Source organism: Heteronotia binoei, chromosome 4 (genome assembly GCF_032191835.1).
Source record: "Heteronotia binoei isolate CCM8104 ecotype False Entrance Well chromosome 4, APGP_CSIRO_Hbin_v1, whole genome shotgun sequence".
Lineage (NCBI taxonomy): Eukaryota > Metazoa > Chordata > Lepidosauria > Squamata > Gekkonidae > Heteronotia > Heteronotia binoei.
The window spans coordinates 23460531-23483512 of record NC_083226.1 but is presented as its reverse complement, the minus strand read 5'-3'; the positions used below and the strand labels follow the sequence as shown (position 1 = coordinate 23483512).

The window sequence follows — 22982 nt, the reverse complement described above, 5'->3', positions numbered from 1 at the left end:
ATGTCGTCTTCTTCTTCTTCTACACAATTGTATGTGTGTTCACTGTAGCTTATGAACAGAGCTATAATAATTCTGCAAATTGGGGTTTTTCCATTCTGAAGATGTAGGGAACTGTTCAACGGATAAATTCCAACAGGGCTTTTTTATTTAAAGCAGGAACACACTGGAACGCAAGGGGTGTGGCCTAATATGCAAATAAGTTCCTGCTGGGCTTTTTCTACACCCCCCCCCCCCAAATCTTCCAATATTCCACCGATGAAAGTATACCCTTGTATATTTGGTGTGTCCCAATTGTCATAAAAAGGCTTGACTGTATAAACTTTCTGTCCCACCCTTGTCAGCCATAGCTGACTTGGTGGTAGTTTTGCTTCTAAAGGAAGAGGTGTTGTTAATGTGAACATAAGGTTCTTTGAATATTGTCAACGTTCAACATTGCATTGGAGAAAGTCCAGAAAAGGGCAACTAGAATGATTAAAGGGCTGAAACACTTTCCCTATGAAGAAAGGTTGAAACGCTTGGGACTCTTTAGCTTGGAGAAACGTCGATTGCGGGGTGACATGATAGAGGTTTACAAGATAATGCATGGGATGGAGAAAGTAGAGAAAGAGGTATTTTTCTCCCTTTCTCACAATACAAGAACTCGTGGGAATTCGATGAAATTGCTGAGCAGACAGGTTAAAACGGATAAAAGGAAGTACTTCTTCACCCAAAGAGTGATTAACATGTGGAATTCACTGCCACAGGAGGTGGTGGCGGCCACAAGCATGGCCGCCTTCAAGGGGGGTTTAGATAAAAATATGGAGCAGAGGTCCATCAGTGGCTATTAGCCACAGTGTGTATATATATATATAAAAATTTTTGGCCACTGTGTGACACAGAGTGTTGGACTGGATGGGCCATTGGCCTGATCCAACATGGCTTCTCTTATGTTCTTATGTTCTTAACAGAATGCTTTGTCCCACAGTGGAACTCTCTGCATATAGAATAGTGGCAATACAAACACTTGCAGCAGAGTTTACCGGTGGGATCTGGGCAGGGGTAGAATTCTAGCAGGAGCTGCTTTGCATATTAGACCATGCACCCCGATGTAGCCAATCCTCCAAGAGCTTACAAAAAAGAGCCTTGTAAGCTCTTGGAGGATTGGCTACATCAGAGGGTGTGTGGCCTAATATGCAAACGAGCTCCTGCTAGAATTCCACACCTGGTAGAATCCCTTGCTGGCAAGCAATGCCATCATCCACACCCACCCCAGGTTCTGTTGTCCACTTGGCCTACAAGTTCCTGCAGGTGCTACCCCAGCATCTCCATCACCACCTCCTGGTGCCCTCGGGTAAGGGTACCCTTTTCACCTTGCTCTTTGGCAGAGATGAGTGATGGAAATGGCCATTCTGTTGGCATCTCATCACGTGAGCTGCCATTACCCACACATTTCCAAAAAAAGGGACTGTGTTTTACCAAGGAGGGGTACCAGAAAATAGGGGGTCTCCCTGATAAATAAGGACAACTGGGATGTGTGTTTATCATAGTGTATTTCTTTTCTTGGTCATGTGATTTGCAATGCAACTCTCCCTTTAAGGATTATTGAATGCAAACCTTCCCCCCCTTGGAGTCAGCTTACTGTCATTTGCACCCTGCACGGTTTGCCGTCAGCCATTGTACATTTACATCCACAGCTGCTTAGCAAAAAAGAAAGCAAGCCTGAAAAGGTGCAACCGGATACTGACTTTAAACTGTAGCCAGAAGACTCTCACAGCTCAGCAAACATAGTAAGAGATAACCTCACGCTTTCCCGTGGTTGTGTGGGCTGACTGCACTGATAAGACAGCAGTGTTTTCTTGTTTCAGTGAATGGAGGCGGTGCAATCGTACCCCACCTCTCTTCAGCTGGCAACGGTTTGGAGCATGAGGCTGGAAGGACTGCATCAATTCCTAGTTTTGTGGCATGTGCCAAGGCCTTGAATCCAGCAGGAGCTCACAGGAGAGCAGCTCCTGAACCTTTCTGAGGGTTCCCCCTCCTCCTCCCCACCTACCTTGTCCATTGAATAGTAGGTGCAGCTGCATAACAATCCCTGGGTTAGGAGAGCTGGCAGCCACCCAGCCACCAGGAGCTTTGCCACAGCCCCAGCAGCCCTCATGAACCCCTGGAGAAGCCCGCACCACCCTTTCTCCACTTCTTATGTGATTTTGGGTCACAAGTGGCTTTTGAGTGTGGGGGGTGGTGGCCCAGGAGAGCCCCAGGTGAGCGAGGCCTGCTTAGGCTGGCTGGATCTCTAGCCAGCCAAAGCAGGCCTCACTCGCCCGGGGCCCACCTTTCTTGCATAGGGTTGCTTTTGGCTGGTGTGGGGTATGTGGCATATGCTAATGAGTTATGCTAATGAGCTCCACCACCTTTTTTTTTTTACAGAATGACCCCTGCATGTGCCAAAATACAGGAAAGGGCCCATGCAGGGTAGACTAGGTAATGATTAAACTCCATCCTAAGAAGGCTGGTTTGACGGCCTAAGAAACACTGGACCAAATCCCTGCCATAGTTGGGCAGCAGTGGAAAGCGCACAGGATTTGATTTAAGGTCAGTTACTAGATTAGACAGATCGATACGGCTGAGCTCAGTAGGACAGTGATACAGGACACTGGGGTTAATGATAGTATTGATGCGCCGGAGAAGGGAATCTATGCATGTATAAACCACCGCTGTTGGAATTCTGTTCCATCTTAGCATATATGCCCAGGAGATCGTTACATTTGGCCTCCCAACATCTGTTGGCCATCCCCAGCCCAAGAGACACCTGCCTTGCCTCAACTAGGACCAGGGCTTTTTCAGTCCTGGCCCCCTGGGGAAGGAAGGAAAGAGCCAGAGCTTCCTTTGCCCAGTTCCCTGGATCCCATGGGAGAAATACAAAGGAAACACCTTTAAAACCAAGTGCTGGTGTTTTAAGCATGTTTTTAAGTTTTTAAAAAACTTTAATTGTCTTTGTGCCTTTATAAAATTTGTATCTCCGCTACCTCATCTTAAATAGGTATGCATGTGGCCCAGCCCAACATGGTCTGGCCTGCCAAAGCCTCATTTATATCAGATCTGGCCCTCATAACGAATGAGTTTGACACCCCTGCGCTAGAGGGTTTGCCTTTGCTGACCTTTTTTTAGGGTATTTGTAGACATAAGAGTGTGAGCGAGACAGTGGTGTGAAAACGTAAAAAAGGGAAGGGAGATCAGTCTGAAAAAGCCAGAAAAGTGTGGTGGATTTGCAACTGGTATTTAGAAGGAACAATCTGGCAGGGAGAGAGGGGGGAAGAAAGCTGTAGATCAGGGCCGAATGAACAGTGAGCAACTGACTGTCATCTGCTTCCTTCTCCCTCTCTCTTGCTTCCTTCTGCATAACAACTTGCTTTGCAAGGCTTGCTCAATTGCACAGGAGCTACAGAGCAAAACCTGTATTTTCTCTATTGGCTGAGGATCCTCCCTTGGGGAGGAAGGGGAGGGAGGAATAGCTTGTTTTGCCAGGCTCTCTCATTTGCACAGCAGAGCTACTGAGCTAAGCCCCTTTTCCTTCTATTGGCTGAGGCTCTCCCCCCCTAGTTCCCTGGGGAAGGAAGAAAAGAGCCAGAGCTTCCTTTGCCCTGTTCCCTGGTTTCTATGGGAGAAATACAAAAAAAGCCTCTTTAAGACCAATGAGTGCTAACGTTTCAAGCATGTTTTAAGTTTTTAAAATGTATATATTTGTGTTTGTCTGTGTTCTGTATAAAATTTGTATCTCTGCTGCTTAATCTTAAATTGGTCTACTCATGGCCCAGCCCGGCATGCCTCGGCCCAACCCAACATAGGGTTGCCGAGTCTAATTCAAGAAATATCTGGGGACTTTGGGGGTGGAGCCAGGAGACATTAGGGGTGGAGCCAAGCTTAAGGCTGTGACAAGCATAATTGAACTCCAAAGGGAGTTCTGGCCATCATATTTAAAGGGACGGCACACCTTTTCAATGCCTTCCCTCCGTTGGAAATAATAAAGGATAGGGGCACCTTCTTTTGGGGCTCATAGAATTGGGCCCCCTGGTCCAATCTTTTTGAAACCTGGGGGGTATTTTGGGGAGAGGCACTAGGTACTATATGGAAAATTTGGTGCCTCTACCTCATAAAACAGCCCCCCCAGAGCCCCAGATACCCGCAGATCAATTCTCCATGATTTTCTATGGGAATAAATCTCCACAGGGAATAAGAGTTCCCAGCAGACATTTCCCTCCTCTCCCCCCGCTTTCTGATGACCCTGAAGCGGGGGGAGGGCCTCCAAACCGGGGGATCATCTGCCCCCACCTGGGGATTGGCAACCCTAACCCAACATGGTCCGGCCCAACAAGGTCTCTCTAATGTCAGATCTGGCCCTCATAACAAATGAGTTTGACACCCCAGCTCTACAGGGTCACCAAAAGGCAGCTGCCTGGCCTGCAACTTGTCTGCACTTTGCACTGCCAGCTCTCCAACCTGGGCAAAGCATTGGAAAATATACCGGCTCATCATTTTCTTGCAGTGGCTTTTAAAATATTCCCCATCAGAGGGACAGCCCAGTCAGCTGCGGGCCATGCATATTTGTTAGTCTGTAAAATATTTATGCTATCAAACAAAAAATTACCTGGGTCACTGGAGAGAAACCTTCTGGGGAGAAGCGTCGAGCACAGGCCGCCAAAGTGAGTTTTTCTCATTTTTCGTCTCTCCCCATCTTACCTCCCTTTTTTTTATTTCGAAATTGCTTTTGCATGCTTGCCCTTGATGAGAGCTGACCAGAGAAATGCCTTAATTCTAACAGTGCCAATTTGTTTTGTTGGCTGTGCTGGAAATTTTGTGGGGCGTCTTTCAAAATGACCTGCAGACTGAATAGCTGAGGGGTAGGTAATGTCATTTAGGCAGAGGGAATGCGCTGAGCTGCTCTCTAGGACAGGGCTGCGCCTGCTCTATTGGTGGTGGAAAGGGCTATTAAGTCACAGTCGACTTATGGTGACCCCGTAGGGCAGGGGTGGCCAAACTACGGCTTGGGAACCACATGTGGCTCTTTCACACATATTATGTGGCTCTTGAAGCTCCCACCACTGTTGGTTGACTTGGAGAAAGCATTTCTCTCTTTAAACCACTTCCTCAAGCCAAGCCAGCCAACAGCTTGGAGAGTGCTAAAGTTGCTGTACGCGCTGCATTGGTTACCGGTTGAGTACCGGATCTGTTTGAGGGTTTTAGTATTGACATTCAAAGCCTTACGTGGCCTGGGACCCACATACCTGCGGGACTGCTTCTCCCCATATGAGCCCCAAAGGGCGATTGGCCAACCAACACCTTCTGGTCATCCCTGGCCCCAAGGATGTCCGCCTTGCCTCGACTAAGGCCGCGGCCTTTTCAACCCTGTCCCCAACCTGGTGGAATCAGCTCCCGGTGGAGGTATGGGCCCTGCCAGATTTGTTACCCTTCCGCAGGGCCTGTAAGATAAGAGCTGTTCCGCCAGGTGTTTAGTTGAGGCAGGTGGGCGCCCTCTACTCTTGCCTATACCATCGGCTGTTCTCCCCCCAACAGTGATCTATTGTCTGAATCTTTATATCCGGGCCACTGAATGATTACACCTAAAGTTGCACAATGTGCCGCCCACCTCTGTTATTTAATGTTGATGTACTGCTGTTGTTTTAATTGTATTTATTGGTTTTATTATATGTGACTGCTTTTTAACTGTATGTGATCCGCCTTGAGCCCGTCTGGGAAAGGGCGGAATATAAGTGAACCAAATAAATAAAAAATAAAAAGTGAACCAAATAAATTTCCTCTTTCTGTCTGTCTGTGTCTGTCTGTCTGTGTCTGTCTCTATCTTTGTCTCTGTCTCTCTCTCTCTGTCTCTCTCTCTCTTTCTCCCTCCATCCCTGCAGCTCTCAAAAATCTGACGTTCGTTTAGTTGAGGCAGGCGTTCGTGTCTTGTGGCTCTCAAACATCTGATATTTATGTAACTCTTTACATTAAGCAAGTTTGGCCACCCCTGCCGTAGGGTTTTCAAGGCAAGAGACGTTCAGAGGTGGTGTGCCATTTCCTGCCTCTGCGTAACAATCCTGAACTTCCTTGGTTGTCACCCATCCAAATAGTAACTAGAGAGCCCACCATACTTAGCTTCTAAGATCTGACAAGAGCGGGCGAGCCTGGCCCATCCAGGTCTGGTCTCTTGCCCTAGTGGAGATATTGTAAAATTTCAGAAATTTTTGAAACCGGGGTGATAGTGGGGAAACATGCTTCCCCCCCCCAGATTGGGGAAATTTGTTTGTTATTGATTGTTCACCTTTCTCATTGGAACTCAAGCTGGATTACACAATGTAGGTTAAATACAGCCAATGGGGTGGGATGTCCCATAAATACAGTCAATGGGGTGGGACGTCCCGTTGTGCCTTAACCAGGGCCAGGACCTTCTTGACTCTGGCCCCTGCCTGGTGGAATCAGCTCCCTATGGAGATCCAGGCCCTTCCGGAATTACTATCATTTCGTAAGGCCTGTAAAATGGAGCTAATCCACTGGGCTTTTGGCTGAGGCAGCGGCGTCCTATTCCAGCAACTATTCCATCAGTTGGTCTCCCTTGTTGGGACATCAAGCTTTACAGACTGTGGTGCTATTCCTATTTATTATAACCATCATTTCATCTTGGGCCAGAAACTGCTGTATCCTGTGAAATGTGCCCTTCCCCCCGCCCCCTCCCCCGACGATGCACCTTATTTGTTTTATTCTATTGTTTTGATTTGCTAATTTTATTGTATTGTTTTAGCCGCCCTGAGTCCGCTTGCGGAGAGGGCGGGATATAAATGCAAAGTAATAAATAATAAATAAATAATAAATAAATTAAATTTAAATTGTAGGGTTTTGTTGTTCAGTTCATGTTGTGATCCTCCCTGAGCCCATTATGGGAACGGGCAGAATATAAACCCACTAAATAAAAATAAAATAAGCAGTGCAATAGGATTTGGATTGCAGAAACCAGAAAGAGTTGACAGAAACAAAACCGAACCGATTAATATGACTTGTTAAATGATGCCGAAATTACACAGTAAGATTCAGGATTCATTTTGGGCTGGAGCTCACAGGAACAGAGCTCCAGAACCTCTAAATGTTATTTTACTCTTTCTTTCTTACCTTCCTTCCCCCTACCCCCGCCAAATATATTGCTTCCGGGCTCCATTGTTCAAACACCCTGTGAGAACTTTAAGATTTGACAAACTTTCTAAAATTTCCCCGCACAAAAAAAGGGAAAATAACCAAAACATATAAAGCAGACAGATGAAAATCTTCCTCGTGCCACTGTGGCCACAGAGGAGAAAGTCATTTAAAAAGTATGATGGGAGTAAGGTTTTATTATGGCAATTCTAATTCAAGAAGCAGTTTTAGGTGGATGCTGAGCTGATCTAATTTAGTACACTTCTGGTGATGTCAGGGGTGTGTGGCATATGCAAATGCAAATGAGTTGTGCCAGTGAACTCTGGTACCTCTTTTTCTATGAAATGACCCCTGGTAGGAGTGTAACAAACAATGTAATGTACAGAATAGTTCAGTCCATAGTCCCTATCCCTTTACCCAAGCATCTTATTGAATTATTTCATTATTGTAAGCTCTGCTCATGATCTGAGTTCGATCCCCGGTGGAAGTTGGGTTTTCAGGTAGCCAGCTCGAGGTTGACTCAGCCTTCCACCCTTCCGAGATCGGTAAAATGAGTATCAAGCTTGCTGGGGGAAAAGTGTAGATGACTGGGGAAGGCAATGGCAAACCACCCTGTAAAAAGTCCCGCGCTGAAAACGTTGTGAAAGCAACGTCACCCCAGAGTCAGAAACGACCGGTGCTTCCACAGGGGACTTTTCCTTTTTCCTGTAAAGCCTTATTTCCTGGTTTGGCTTGGTTTTTTAAAGTCCTCTTGAATAATTCAGTTCTGCATTCTGCATCTCCTTTGACTGACTATTCCACAAAGGTGGGGCGGGGAGAACTACCAAGAATGCATGTGTAATTAATGGGCCGAAATCTGTAAATTTGGGGGGACAGTTCAATATATACAATACATATTTTCACGTGCAGTCTAAACTTTTATTATTTTAGAACCATAAAACACATTGGCTTGCATCCTACTGTTCCACTCCGCTAAGTTCGAAGCCTGTTTTTCCATTGTAAAGAGGCTCTTTAGGTCGGAAAGTATTAACCTTGGCTAGGCTGCGTTGTCATATGCGAGCAGACTTGCCGGGAGAAAATGTACTGTACTTTTAATAGAGCTTTAATGTGTGGAAATAGACAGGTGAAGTTTTCCATGGCATAGTAGGGTTGCCAATCCCCAGGTGGGAGGAGAGGATCCCCTGGTTTGGAGGCCCTCCCCCCACTGCAGGGTAATCAGGAAGCAGGGTGGGTGGATGGGAGGGAAATGTCTGCTACACACTCCATTACTCCTATGGAGACTGATTCCCATAGGGTATAATGGAGAATTGATCTGCGGCTATCTGGGGATCTGGCAGAGGGGGGGGGCTGTTTTTTGAGGTAGAGGCATCAAATTTGAGGTTATTCATGCATACCATGATGGACATGCCCAGTTAAAGCTGTAAGGTGCGAATGTAGCAGGCGCATGTTAATAAATAATACATAGTATTCACAGTGTTCCTCAAAATACCCTCCAAGTTTCAAAAAGATCAGACCAAGAGGTCCAATTCTATGAGTCCCAAAAGAAGATGCTCCTATCCTTCATTATTTCCAATGGAGGGAAGGCATTTAAAGGGTGTGTGATCCCTTTGAATGTGATAGCCAGTTTGTTGTAGTGGTTAAGTGTGCGGACTCTTATCTGGGAGAACCAGGTTTGATTCCCCACTCCTCCACTTGCACCTGCTGTTCTTGGGTTAGCCATAGCTATTGCAGGAGTTGTCCTTGAAAGGGCAGCTTCTGGGAGAGCCCTCTCAGCCCCACCACCTCACAGGGTGTCTGTTGTGGGGGGAGAAGATATAGGAGATTGTAAGTCACTCTGAGTCTCTGATTCAGAGAGAAGGGCGGGGTATAAATCTGCAGTCTTCTTTTTCTTGCCATCAGAGCTCAATTAGGCTTGTCACAGCCTTCTCCTGACTCCACCCCCAATGTCTCCTAGCTCCACCCCCAAAGTCTCCAGATATTCCTTGAATTGGACTTGGCAACCCTGTGGCATGGAGTAATAACATCACCTTGTAAATGGCATCCCATAAAGCTTCTATTAAGGGGTCAGGACGTTTTCCCCTCCAGGCCTGGTGGCAATCATAGATACGGGCCATTAGCTGCTAACATGCAAACTCATAGGGCGTTTTCCCACAAAGCTTACCTCGGAGCGTCGTCTCTCTTCACCGCGCAGCGTCTGCGCGGATTTCCCACCAACTGCTCCGCATAACCAGGAAGTGCAGGACCTTTTGCGTCACAGATGTAAACCGCTAAAAACCAGTTTACGTTAGTGACGCAAAAGCCACGGCTCTTCCTGGTTATGCGGAGCAGTTGGTGGGAAATCCGCGCAGACGCTGCGCGGGGAAGAGGGACGTCGCTCCGAGGTGTAAGCTCTGTGGGAAAACGCCCATACTGTCTGGTATATTTATGAAATGTAGGCTTCCAGCCTAACAGATCACAACATTTAGGGTCTATCAGTAAAGTCTGGCTATTGCATTAAATTAAACTTTAGAACATCATTCATGTGTCCTTATCCCACACACTGTCATAGTAACGGTGGACTAGTTAGCTGCAGGAAACCCATATCGGGTCATCCCGTGATAACTAATGCACCCTTCAAAATGCTACTGTCATGTTTCTTTTTCTAATCAGAATCTGCTTCTGAAAGATCAATAGCTTCCAGTTCTGGAACTGTCGTTTTGATCTCTGCGAATTCCGAGAACTGTAGACCTGCAAAGATGGAAACGAGCTCCTCTATAATTTTTGGTGTCAGCTGCTGCTGCAGTTGTGTGTGTGTGTGTGTTTTTAAAATTGTTATTATTTGTTGTGTACATTTCCAAACTGAGACCAGTGTGTTTTTTCGCATGTTGCAGAAGGTAGAGGAATTTGACACAAGAAGAGAGGAGTGGAGAATTGTACACGTCTGTTTTCTCCAAATGTTTTTCCTTTCAAAATATTCAGGGGTGGTGGAAACACATTCAGGGGTGGTGGAAACACACACCTCTGTCTATTTTTTACTGGGCCTAAAGTTCTCTGACTGTAACCCAGGCTAACCCAATCTTGTCACATCTTGGAAGCTAAGGCACTGGTTAATGCTTAGATGGGAGACACCCCCTCCCACCAAGGAAGGTCAGGTTTGTTATGCAGAGGCAGGCAATAGCAAACCACCTCTTCTCATCTTATGCCTTAAACACTACAGGTTGCTGTAAATCGGCTGTGACTTGAAGGCACTTTTGTCTGGTCGTGCCAATAGCCAGGGGTTGTTTTGTAGAATAGGTGGTGGAGCTCATTAGCATAACTCATTAGCATATGGGCCCCCCACCAGCCAAAAGCAACCCGATGTTAGAAGGGAGGGCCCTGGGCGAGTGAGGCCTGCTTGGGCTGGCTAGAGATCCAGCCAGCCCAAGCAGGCCTCACTTACCTGGGGCTCTCCTTCGCCAACCCCTTCCCACAGTCAAAAGGCCAGCAAGCCGCCCACTGCCCAAAATCACATAAGAAGTGGAGAAAAGGTGGTGCGGGCTTCTCCAGGGTTTAATGAGGGCTGCTGGGGGCGTGGCAAAGCTCTTGGTGGCTGGCTGGCCAGCTGGCTGCTCTCTTAATCCAGGGATTGTTATGCAGCTGCAGCTACTATTCAATGGACAGGGTAGGTGGGGAGGAGGAGGGGGAACCCTCAGAAAGGTTCAGAAGCTGTGGTTTTGTGAGCTCCTGCTGAATTCAAGGCCTGCCAGTAGCACAGACTAGACTAGCCCTCCTCTGACTCCTTGGGCCTGTTCATGCATACAATGATGTGCATGCCCGGTTAAAGCTGTAAGGTGCGAACGTAGCAGGCCCACATATTAATAAATAATGCATAGTATTCATAGTGTTCTGAGTGCTCCGTGTACATCATTACACTCATTCTGTAAAGTAGGCCAGGATTATTATGCCCATATTGCTGACGGGGGCGGCCGCTGTGAATGGCTTGCGAACGAGTCAGTCTGTCTGAGGCAAACTTTGAATCACGGCTCCCCTTTTTCTGCACTATCACATGTAAAGCGTCAATCTTCGCTTCTGCCACACTTGGCTCTTTTCAGTTAAAAACCTCTTATCAACAGATCGTGGGTCAAAGCACACAGTCGCTTGCTGAGGGTTTTGCCAGCTTGTAGGCCTGGATAATGTGTTAGGAGGTACCACGTTGAAAAGAGTTGTGTGTTCTCTCTCCAGGATGAAATCTGTGATCCATCGGTGTTTCTCAAAAGCAAAACTTTGTATGAGGAGCGTAATTGGACATGTGAATTGTACTGGAGTTGTGAGGGTGGCATATGTTGGGTGGCATTGTTCCACCTAGAATCCCAAAGTCTTGCATGTGTGTTCCAGTAAACACATATACACAACTCATGTAAAAACCCAACAAACATTTTACAAGAAATAGTTCCCACCATCTGGATTTCATATTTGTTAGCAAGTAGGCTTGGCTTGGAGGCTGAACTGACTTGCACAGCTTAGGTTAGCCTGGTCTCCTCAGATCCTGGAAGCTAAGTAGGGTCATAAAAACACAAGAGACGCCATGTTGAATTAGGCCACTGGCCCATCCAGTCCAACACTGTCACACAGTGGCCAAAAAAACCAGGGGCCAGCAGGAGGTCTGCCAGTGGGGCTAGAAGCCCTCCCACTGTGCCCCCACCCAAGCACCCAGAATACAGAACATCACTTGCCCCAGACAGAGAGTTCCATCTATACCTTGTGGCTAATAGCCACTGATGGACCTCTGCTCCAGATGTTTATCCTGGTTAGTCATTGGATGGGAGACCACCAAGGAAGTCCAGAGTTGCTACACAGAGCCAGACACTGGCAATCTACTTCACTTCTTGCCCTGAAAACCTAGAGTTGCCATAAGTCAACTGACTTGAAGCATTTCCCAACACCACGATTTGAAGCTAGCTGTAATAATCCCCGCCTCCCCCCTTGCTGGAGATAATGTGAAGATAGGGGTGGAGAAAATGTATTGCATATCAGCAGCTATTGTACAGAAGTTTACTCCAAGGTCATCACATTCTTGCCTTTTCTTCTTTTTTTAAACAGAAATTCTTTTGGATACGACCGGGGAGACATCCGAGATTGGCTGGACTGCGCATCCTCCCGATGGGGTAGGTGTTCCCCGTCAATCTACGCTGGCTGTGGGTCGTGTGCTTCTACAGAAAGCGAGGCTTTGACGGCTGAGAATCCTAAAGCTTTGCTGGTGACAGGCAAACCAAGCTGGCGGGATCTGGAACTGCCCCAGGGCCGCTTCCCTCTGAGCTTCCTTTATCTCTCCTTAGCAATTAATTGTTTCTTTATTCCAAACCCCTGGAGAGAAATTTGATAAGATAAGCGCTGATAAACAAGGGCTTGTATCCAGCAAAGGACTTCCACAATGCCGTGGTGGTGGTGGTGGGGGAGGGTTTGCTGATTTCACTCCTTTAGGGTTGCCAGCTCTGAATCAGGAAATCCCTGGTGATTTGGGGGGTGCATCCTGAGGAGGCTGGGGTTTGGGGGAGGTAAAAGTCTTCAGCAGGATACAATGCTATATAGGCCATCCCTCAAAGCAGCCATTACATGGAGATCACTTGTAATTCTGGGAGATCTTCAAGCCCTACTTGGAGGCTGACAATGGCTTATCCTTCCCACAGCTACAAAGTTACCGAGTCCAATAGTACCTTTAAGGCCAACAAAGTTTTATTCAGGCTATGAGTTTTTGCGTGCACCCACACATTGCATAAATCGTTGGTGCGGTCTCATTTGGAGTACTGTGTACTATTCTGGTCACCACACCTCAAAAAAGATATTATAGCATTGGAAAAAATCCAGAAAGGGGCAACTGGAATGATTAAAGGGCTGGAAACACTTTCCCTATGAAGAAAGATTAAAACGCTTGGGGCTCTTTAGCTTGGAGAAATTTTGACTGAGGGGTGGCATGGTAGAGATTTACAAGATTATGCACGGGATAGAGAAAGAAGGATTTTTCTCTCTTTCTCACAATGCAAGACGTCATGGGCACTCAATGAAATTGCTGAGCAGTCGGGTTAGAACAGATAAAAGGAAGTATTTTTTCACCCCAAGGGTGATTATCGCATGGAATTCGCTGCCACAGGAGGTGGCGGCAGCTACAAGCATAGCCAGTTTCAAGAGGGGAGTGGATAAACATGGAACAGAGGTCCATCAGTGGCTATTAGCCACAGCGTATAGATGGGACTCTCTGTCTGGGGCAGTGATGCTCTGTATTCTTGCTGCTTTGGAGGGGGGACAGTGGGGGGGCTTCTAGTATCTTGGCCCCACTGGTGGACCTCCTGATGGTACCTGTTTTTTTGGGGGGGGCGGGGAGTTGCCACTGCGTGATGCAGAGTGTTGGACTGGATGAGCCATTGGCCTGATCTAACATGGCTTCTCTTATGTTCTTATGAAGCCCCTCTTCATAAGATAAATAAATAGCACCAACAAATAATGTTAGCTAATAAGAGTCCAAGGCTCTCAAAATCCATTTTGTGAGCTCCAAAAAAAGAGCTCATAAGAAGACTTTTGAAATCCATTTTATGAGCTCCAAAAAAAGGCTAGTCTCCTGCCAGGTTTGGATTGCTTTTTATTCCTGGAGGTCATATAAAAATCTAAAGACAGATGCTTGTATATCATGGATAAACACAGTGTCACATCCCCACTCAAAGGAAGATCAGAGAGCACAATGCACTAAAGGTAGTAATTTCTCTTGTCTCTTTAGAGCAAAATGTTCTCTACATAGGGCTGACAACTCTGGGTTCAAAAATACATGGAGACTTGAGGGTGGAGCCTGGAAAGGGAAGGGTTTGGGCAAGGGGGAACAATGTAGGATGTAATGCTGTGCAAGCCACCTTCCAAAGCAGCCATTTTCTCCAGGAGAAAAGAATCAACATTTTAAATAAATAAGCACTCTATGTAGTGTGGAGATCAGCCGTAATTCCAGGAGAGCTCCCGCCACCACCTGGATGTTGGCAACCATATTTCTGAGTACATAAAATCCTGAGGATCTTGTAAAATAATGTGGCCTTGGAGCAGGTGGCTTGTTGGGTCCAGCACAAGCTCAGAATATACTGGTAGTTGTTTGTTTATTTAAATGCCCCCCCACCCCATGTCATGTTTATTGTATTTGTTCATTATAATTGTTTGGCTTTCTTCAGGAAGTCAGCCAGTGTGGTGAAGTGGCTAGAATGCTGGACTGAGCTCTGGGAGACCCAAGTTTGAATCCCCGCTCTGCTATGAGAATTTGCTGGGCCCCTCACCTGCTCTCAGCCCAACCTACTTCACAGGGTATTAAAATGAAGGAGAGGAGGCTGATGGAAGCCACTTTTTGTCCCCACTGGGGAGAAATACAGGGTATCATCAATTAAGTAAATAAAGCAAGTAATGTGAGGAATCAATATTCTAAGCAAACAGGGAAATCACCTACTCTATCCAAAAATGATCCCCAATGAATATATTTCCCTTTTGTTTTTCTTCGCATGCCCGCTCCACCACCAACTCCACAAGTGGGATGAGGTGAGTGTACTGGATGACAAGAAGCACCTGATCCGTACCTTTGAGGTGTGCAACGTTGGGGATCCAGGCCAGAACAACTGGCTCCGCACGCACTTCATAGAGCGCCGAGGTGCCCGCCGGGTCCACGTCCGCCTCCGCTTTTCTGTGCGGGACTGTGCCAGCATGAGAAACGTGGCCTCTTCCTGCAAGGAGACCTTCACGCTTTACTACCACGAAGCAGAGGCTGATGTGGCCACTCCGGAGCACCCCGAGTGGCACGAGGGACCGTGGACCAAAGTGGATACAATCGCAGCCGACGAGAGCTTCTCACAGGTGGACAGTACCGGGAAGGTGGTGAAGATGAATGTGAAGGTGCGCAGCTTCGGGCCGCTCTCCAAGTCAGGGTTCTACTTAGCCTTCCAAGACTCAGGGGCTTGCATGTCCTTGGTGGCCGTCCAGGTCTTCTTTTACAAGTGCCCAGCCGTGTTGAAGGGGTTTGCCTCCTTCCCGGAGACGTTTGCTGGAGGGGAAAGGACGTCGTTGGTGGAGGCGCTGGGGACTTGTGTGGCTGATGCGGAAGAAGCGAGCACCGCCGGCTCCTCTGGGGTGCGGCTGCATTGCAATGGAGAAGGCGAGTGGATGGTGGCCATCGGGAGGTGTGCCTGCCGGGCTGGCTATGAACCTGCGGATGACGAAAAGGTCTGCAAAGGTGAGAAAATGGTCCTGAAGTTTCAGAGCGCCTGTGGGCCAAGGTTGTTTTGTCCTGTGTTCTTTTGTACCCTTAGAAGCTCATTAATTCACAAATCTTGAGCAACAGCAAATCTCTCTCTCTCACACACACACACGCAAGGTCTAAAAGAACTGAGACAAATTTTGCAATTGCTGGAGTGGCCCCGTGGTGCAGAGTGGTAAAACTGCAGTACTGCAGTCGGAGCTCTCTGCTCATGACCTGAGTTCAATCCTGGCAGAAGCTGGGTTCAGGTAGCTGGCTCAAGGTTGACTTAGCCTTCCATCCTTCTGAGGTTGGTAAAATGAGTACCCAGCTTGCTGGGGGGGGGGGGCGGAGTGTAGATGACTAGGGAAGGCAATGGCAAACCACCTTGTAAAAAGTCTGCCGTGAAAATGTCATGATGCGATGTCACCCAAGAGTTGGAAACGACTGGTGCTTGCACGGGGGACTACCTTTACCTTTTAGTGGCCTGAATAGCCCATGCTAGCCTGCTCTTATCAGATCTCAGCAGTTCAGCAGGGTCAGCCCTGGTTAGTGCTTGGATGGGAGACCCCCAAGAAAGACTGCAGAGGAGGGCAATGGTCAGCCACCTCTGCTCCTCTCTTGCCTTGCAAGCCCTGTTCCGGGGCTGCTGTAAGTCGGTGGCACCTGCGCTCGTTGGGGATGACGGTGGTTGAGTCCTGTGTTGCCCCGCCTTCCCCTCGAGACTCCCACCCTTTTTAGAACGGTGCTTCCGAAATGGATTTCTTTCCATTGGGACTGCCGGTGTGGCGACAGCGCAGGCCTGTCTGATGAAGCCTTAGCAGATGTAGAACAGCCTGCGGTTGTCATACATGGCCACACTGGGTACAGTTCAGCAGTAATATTTTGACAGCCACCTCCTCAGCTTTTATCTTGCAAGACTCGGCAAGCCTGTATTTGAATGGGCATCGAACGTGTTCAGAACTGGGCGTAACGCTCTGATACTTGTGGATTAAGTGTACATTAGATTGAGGTGCTTGTTCCTGCGGGGCAGCTTTTACTATTCAGGTGCCCCCCGACTCAGCCTCTGCCCCCCTCTGGCAAGCAGGAGACTATCCAGAACGCGAACACCTTGCTTGGAACATTTGTTTGCATTGTGATTTGGGGGGAAAGGCAAGAAGCAGCAGGTGCTTCTCCCAAGCCGTGGGAGAAAGTGCGGCTGTTCCTTATCTCTGTGCTCCACATTTATCTCTGTACTTCACACAAACAAGAGAAGAAGAATCTGTCTCTCTCCCAGGTCTGAGTTGGAAAATACCTGGAGACTTTGGGGGTGGATCCGGGAGAGGGCGGGGTTTGGGGAGGGGAGGGGCCTCCGCATGGCACAGTCCACATTTCAGAGCAACCACTTCCTCCAGGGGAAGCAAAAACACCAAAAAGCAATACAAAATGCATACTATATAACATATAAAATAAAGTTGTACATCTTCTAACCTTTAGTAGCAACAAACAATTAGTAAATGCATGAATCACAATAGCCAGCTCTCCCAGGTTCTGTATAGAGAACATCTCTTTGAAGTCCTCCTGCCGCAAAGTTCCTTTAAAGTCAGTTTCAATGTGCTTCGCTCAAAGCTCATAACAATCAATAGATATCCGGAGCCATCAGTTGAGGAAAATACAACAGAAGCCCAAATAAACAGAGAAAGAGAACTCATCCTTTCCGGAGTTTCAAGGCGGTTTTGATGTTCTTCTTCCGCTCAGTCTCTCACAGTAGGATCTCATTTGCAAATTAGGCCACACCCCCTGATGTCACCACTGTTTCACATAATTAACATAATAAAGGCCAAATAAACAGAGAAAGAGAACTCATCCTTTCCGGAGTTTCAAGGTGGTTTCGATGTCCTTCTTCTGCTCAGTCTCTTTTCTACAAAAAAAGCCCAGTAGGATCTCATTTACATATTAGGCCACACCCCCTGACACCAAGCCAGCCGGAACTGCCTTCCTGTGCATTTCTGCTCAAAACAGCCCAGGTCTCTCATATATAAATTCATTCCTAATAGAGCCGCAGAATACAATTCTTGTATATGGATCAACTCACACATCTCAAACTATCTGCATATGGCTCGTGAGATGTGTGAGTTGATCCATATACAAGAATTGTACATAAGGTACAGCTGAACCCGCAAAGACACTTAATCGGTAGAAAAGAACAAGAGTCCAGTAGCAGCTTAAGGACTAACAACATTTATGACAGTGACTCCCAAAAGTTACTCTGTTGTAGTCTTGAAGGTGCTACTGGACTCTTGCGCTTTGTACTGCTACAAACAGAGTAAGATGGCTACCCATCTTGCTCTAGTAAAAGTAAAGGAAAGGTCCCCTGTGCCAGGACCAGTCATTTCCGACTCTGGGGTGACGTTGCTTTCACAACATTTTCACGGCAGACTTTTTACGGGATGGTTTGCATTTGCCTTCCCCAGTCATCTACACTTTGAGTCAACCTGGAGTCGGCTATCTGAACCAGCTTCCGCTGGGATCGAACTCAGGTCGTGAGCAGAGGGCTCCGACTGCAGTACTGCAGCTTTACCACTCTGTGCCCCGGGGCTCTTCATCTTGCTGTACCTACACTTAATCATTGTGGGAGAGGAGGAATTCATGCCCCTAGAAGGGACGGATGGAGGGGAACGCTCTGTCCTCTGCTTCACCACCTGATTTTGTCAAGGGTTCGGGAGCTTTGCAAGCGAACCAACTTAGAACGGCCTTATGGGACAAAAACTAATGAAGCGTCTTGCCGAAGTGGCAGGGACCATATTTCACAGTCCACTTGTGGTTTCTACAAGCAAACTTTCAGCCAGGGTTGGTGAGGTTCAGACTTTGGGAAAATCACAGTGGACCACTTCACGGCTGCGCAAATGCTACTTTTTCCATGTGAACTGAGAAGTGGGACTTGCTATTTTAAGAATCACATCCCCCTCTTCACAAGTTAAAAGGAGAGTCAGAGATTCGAGAAAGCCCCGGCTCTCCCACTTCTTGCTTTTTTTGTTTGGAGAAGCCAGGAACACGATATGGTATTTTTGTTGCCAATTTCCTTTTCAACTTTAATCACGTCAAGAATGCCCTGCCTGATTTCTCTCTTGGCTTCTAGCTGGAAGGCTTCTTCTTTGATTGAGGTGCGAAGTGCTGAGAGATTTCTCCAGCTTTCTGGAGAGGCTGATGATACCGGATCCTGAAAGAGCGCTTTTCATGCCAAGCCTAGAAAAAACAATAAGAACAAACGCTTTCAGCCTTTGGGGGGAGATGTAGATAGATGCTGCTATACAGAAATACAAGCAAACATCCGTGTCATACATTGTTTGTTGACTTGTGTTAGTATTGTTGGGTGCGGTTGTCCATACAGGCATACCTAGCCAATGGGCCGGAGAGGCAGCTGCCTGGACCCCTTGCTGGCAGGGCTCTGACTGCCCCCACAGCCAGTGGCGGGCTGGGTCTAAAAAGATTGGTTGCCAGGAGACAAAGGGGGCCCACCCACGATGATAAGGCTATCATTTAATTTTTATAAGAAATAATACAATTTTCAAAAAATGCATAAGTGGAAAAAAGGTACAATGAAAACTTTTGCAAAATAAAGGTATATATATATATATATATATATATATATATATATATATATATATATATATATATATATATATATATATATATATATTAGGACTTACAGTGTACGTATATTGTACATTTCGCTGGCAGTATGCAGTAGATATTAAATGTAGATACAAATTGTATTTTCTCCAGGGGAGCTGATCTCCACCAGCTGCAGATCAGTTGTAAAAGCGGAAGATCCCCAGGCCCCACCTGGAGGCTGGCAACCCTAAACACAACATACATTTTAGCTGCATTGCAATAATGATATTGGAACTTCTGTTATATTTTCAAGCTACTAAAAGAACATTTACATGTTTAACGTATTGTCTAATGTTTAAGGGGGCCCACTTCATCAGGGGCCCACTTGGCATCGGGCAAGCTGACACCCTGGCTAGTCCACCACTGCCCACAGCCCTGTCCTCCCCCATGGAGGGGGTGGGGGGTGGGGAAGAGCAAGCTGCTGCCACTGAGAGCCAGTTTGGTGTAGTGGTTAATGTGCAGACTCTCATCTGGGAGAACCGGGTTTAATTCCCCACTCCTCCATTTGCAGCTGCTGGAATGGCCTTGGGATAGCCATGGGTTTTGTAGGAGTTGTCCTTGAAAGGCCCTCTCAGCCCCACCCACCTCCCAGGGCATCTGTTGTGGGGGGAGAAGATATAGAAGATTGTAAGCCGCTCTGAGTCTTTGATTCAGAGAGAAGGGTGAGGTATAAATCTGCAGTCTTCTTCTTCCCTTCAGAGTTATTTCTTTCAGAGCCCTTGAGATTCAGAGTGAAGGGCTGGTTATAAATAATATCTCCTCCTCCTTCTGTTTGGGGCTCAGGCTGCCCATTTGCGACCATCCCACCCAGGGTTTGAGCAGCTGGTTCAGTAGTGGTTGTTTGCATCCATTCTATCAGCAGCTTGGGCAGCCAGCTTCTTATGTCAGCTCCTACGTGCCTCACATGAGACATGGGCTGCCACTTCTTTGGCCCCTCTCTGGCAGTGGGGGGACCAGGAGAGGGGTAGCAATGATTCTGGGGCCCTATCCCAGACTTTTGTCCAATTACATGGACATTTTTGCCATGGACACCACTCAGATTTTGCAATGGATTGCCTGTTAGTTGACTACGATTGAATGTTCCATGAGAGTTCTTGTGTAGGATGGGGGCAGGCTTCTTAACTGCCTGAAAGGGGGCTTTTTAACTGCATAATGGATGTGTGTGTGTGTGTATGTGTGTGTGTACAGTGCTGTCAAGTCGCAGTTGACATAAGGCAACCCCAGCAAGGGGCTTTCAAAGCCAGTGAGAAGCAGAGGTGGTTGGCCTTCACTTTCCCCTGCAGGGTCTTCCTCGGTGGCTTCCCTGCTTAGCTTCTGAGATCTGACAAGATCGGGTTATACCATGCTGCCTTCTCTCCTATTAGGGAAGTAAAATTTCTGGAAATTTTGAAGCTATGGAGGGTAGGGTTGCCAATCCCCAGGTGGGGGCAGGGGATCCCCCGGTTTGGAGACCCTCCCCCCCGCTTCAGGGTCGTCAGAAAGCGGGGGGAGGGGAGGGAAATGTCTGCTGGGAACTCTATTATTCCCTATGGAAATTTATTCCCATCGAAAATCATGGAGAATTGATCCGCGGGTATCTGGGGTTCTGGGGGGGAGCCTGTTTTTTGGGGTAGAGGCACCAGATTTTCCATATAGCATCTAGTGCCTCTCCCCAAAATATCCCCCAAGTTTCAAAAAGATTGGAAAAGGGGGTCCAATTCTATGAGCTCCAAAAGAAGGTGCCCCTATCCTTCATTATTTCCTATGGAAGGAAGGAATTGAAAAGGTGTGCCGTCCCTTTAAATGTGATGGCCAGAACTCCCTTTGGAGTTCAATTATGCTTGTCACAGCCTTGATCTTGGCTCACTCCACCCCTAATGTCTCCTGGCTCCACTGCCAAAGTCCCCAGATATTTCTTGAATTGGACTTGGCAACCCTAATGGAGGGGGAAATCTTTTTTTTAGGGGGGGGGGAGTTAGGGGGGCATTGAAATATTGAAATATACGCAATACATACTTTCCTTTGAAACCTAATTTTAACGACATAAACCCCATCCTTTATAATTTACTTGCAATACTTGACATATTCATGATTTGTAACTTAGCACATGAACTTGCAACACTCAACATATTTATGGAATTTAAAAGTTATCTCTGTTTTGTAGAAGCAAAATTGCAAATATAGCCGATACTTGCAAAGAAGCTGTAAGCCAATGCACCCTATGATGTTTTAGCGCACGGTCCTTACTTTTTGCAATCTGGTTAGAGGGAGCTCAGTTCTCAAACTTTTAGCGTTTCCCTCTGAGGCTTTAGCGCAGTTTCTGTCCCATCTCCTTCTGATCTTTCATTCCTGACAGCAAGTTAGGGCAATAAGCTGCTTTCTACCCAATAGGTGTGGGGGGGTGCATGTGTCACAGTGGTTTGAGGGAGAGATGAAAAGGTGAATCACAAGGTCAACCACCAGTCAGGTCAAAAGGACAACAGAAGGTATGCGACTCTTGAAAAACCATGAAAGCCCTGCGTACTCTCCTCGTGAAGATTACCTTCTAGGTGCAGAAATGCACCTTGGATTTAAGAGCTGTATGTGTCAGTAGCATGCCCAGCTTGCCTTTAAAAGCCATTCTAAAAAAGAAAATATTTCATAGGAGGTTTCTTTCAGTACTCCTCCAAATTTCCAGTTTTGCTGCTGGAATTCTTTGTAAAGGCCTCAAGAAATTTTTTTCTGAAAAAAACCTCTACCCTTTCCCCCTGAATTTTTTAGATTCTGGGCCTTCACATCTCTAATCATGGCATCTTTTGAGGACAAAAGCCTGCCGCGTGGACCCATTGGTCCACTTCCCAGTTTCTCTGTGAAGCACGCTGACTTTCAGGCTGTGATAAATACTATATCCTCCAGCTAAGTGGAAATGACTCAAGGATTTCAGTGAACATTTCCAGCAGCAACGGCCAACACTTCCATTTTTAAATGATTTTTCAGCACAGCTCCTTGTTGCCTCCTTGCTCTCTTGCAACAAACGCTGCCATGGTACAGCTAACTCTGATCCTATTCACTTCGTGATCTTTCATTGGCTGAACTGCGACTAATTCAGGAAGGGGGAAGAAGCAGTAGCTAAGAAAACGATGTCACCGGTCTGGGTTTTGAAAAGGTGAAGCTTTCCAAAATTCTTTGTTTTGAGGGATATTTCTATACTATTTTGGACCTGAAAATGGAGAATGAGGGCAACATGACCAATCATGTGCACATTCTCACCCCAGCAGGGATCACAGAGGGAGTTGCGTGGTGCCACTCTGCTGTGTAGCCAGTCAGCTCTGGCTTTGTCATAGAGGGCAGACTAGGTCAACTGCAAGACAGCACATGTATAGTTTCAACATTTTCACAATGAAAGCAGAAAAGTCACTGAGGAGGGACAATTGAAAATGTTCCCAGAAAAGTCTGAGCAGTTTCAGCTCAGCCAAAATTACAGTAGGATAGAATTCAGCTCTTGGTTTAATTTATGTTGATGCAATTTATTGTTTTATACCAGTTGAGTGTTTCTAAACAGGGTCTTTTCTGTAGAAAACCCAGCAGGAACTCATTTGCATATTAGGCCACACCCACATCACCATTGTTCACATAGGGCTTTTTTTGTAGAAAAAGCCCAGCAGGAACATTTTCACATTAGGCCACACCCCCAACATCACCATTGTTCCACACGACTTTTTTTGTAGAAAAAGCCCAGCGGGAACTTATTTGCATATTAGGCATAATGCATATTAGTTATTTGCATAATGGCATAAAATGATGTTCCATGGATTTATGCCACTAGTAGTGTTCTACTACCAGTGGTTAATCAAGGAGTGCATAAGGAACTTTGGCCTTGGAAATAAGGGCAAATTCAAGGCTTAGGGACTCTTTCCTCAAACCCCCTCCCCACACCTTGGCTTAAGTTCAAGATATGGTACTCCCCACTCCCAAACTCTTTTCCCTTCTCAAACTAAAGATC

The 22982-nt window shown here is 46.8% G+C and overlaps 1 protein-coding gene across 1 annotated transcript in view; it reads left to right on the top strand.

Moving 5' to 3' along the window:
- LOC132570380 (ephrin type-B receptor 5) overlaps positions 1-22982 on the top strand; it is a 245887-nt gene that overhangs the window by 83208 nt on the left and 139697 nt on the right. Inside the window, exons 3-4 of the mRNA XM_060236947.1 lie at positions 12214-12278; positions 14668-15364. Coding sequence (XP_060092930.1) covers positions 12214-12278; positions 14668-15364 — 762 coding nt within the window. The remainder of the gene's footprint in view (positions 1-12213; positions 12279-14667; positions 15365-22982) is intronic.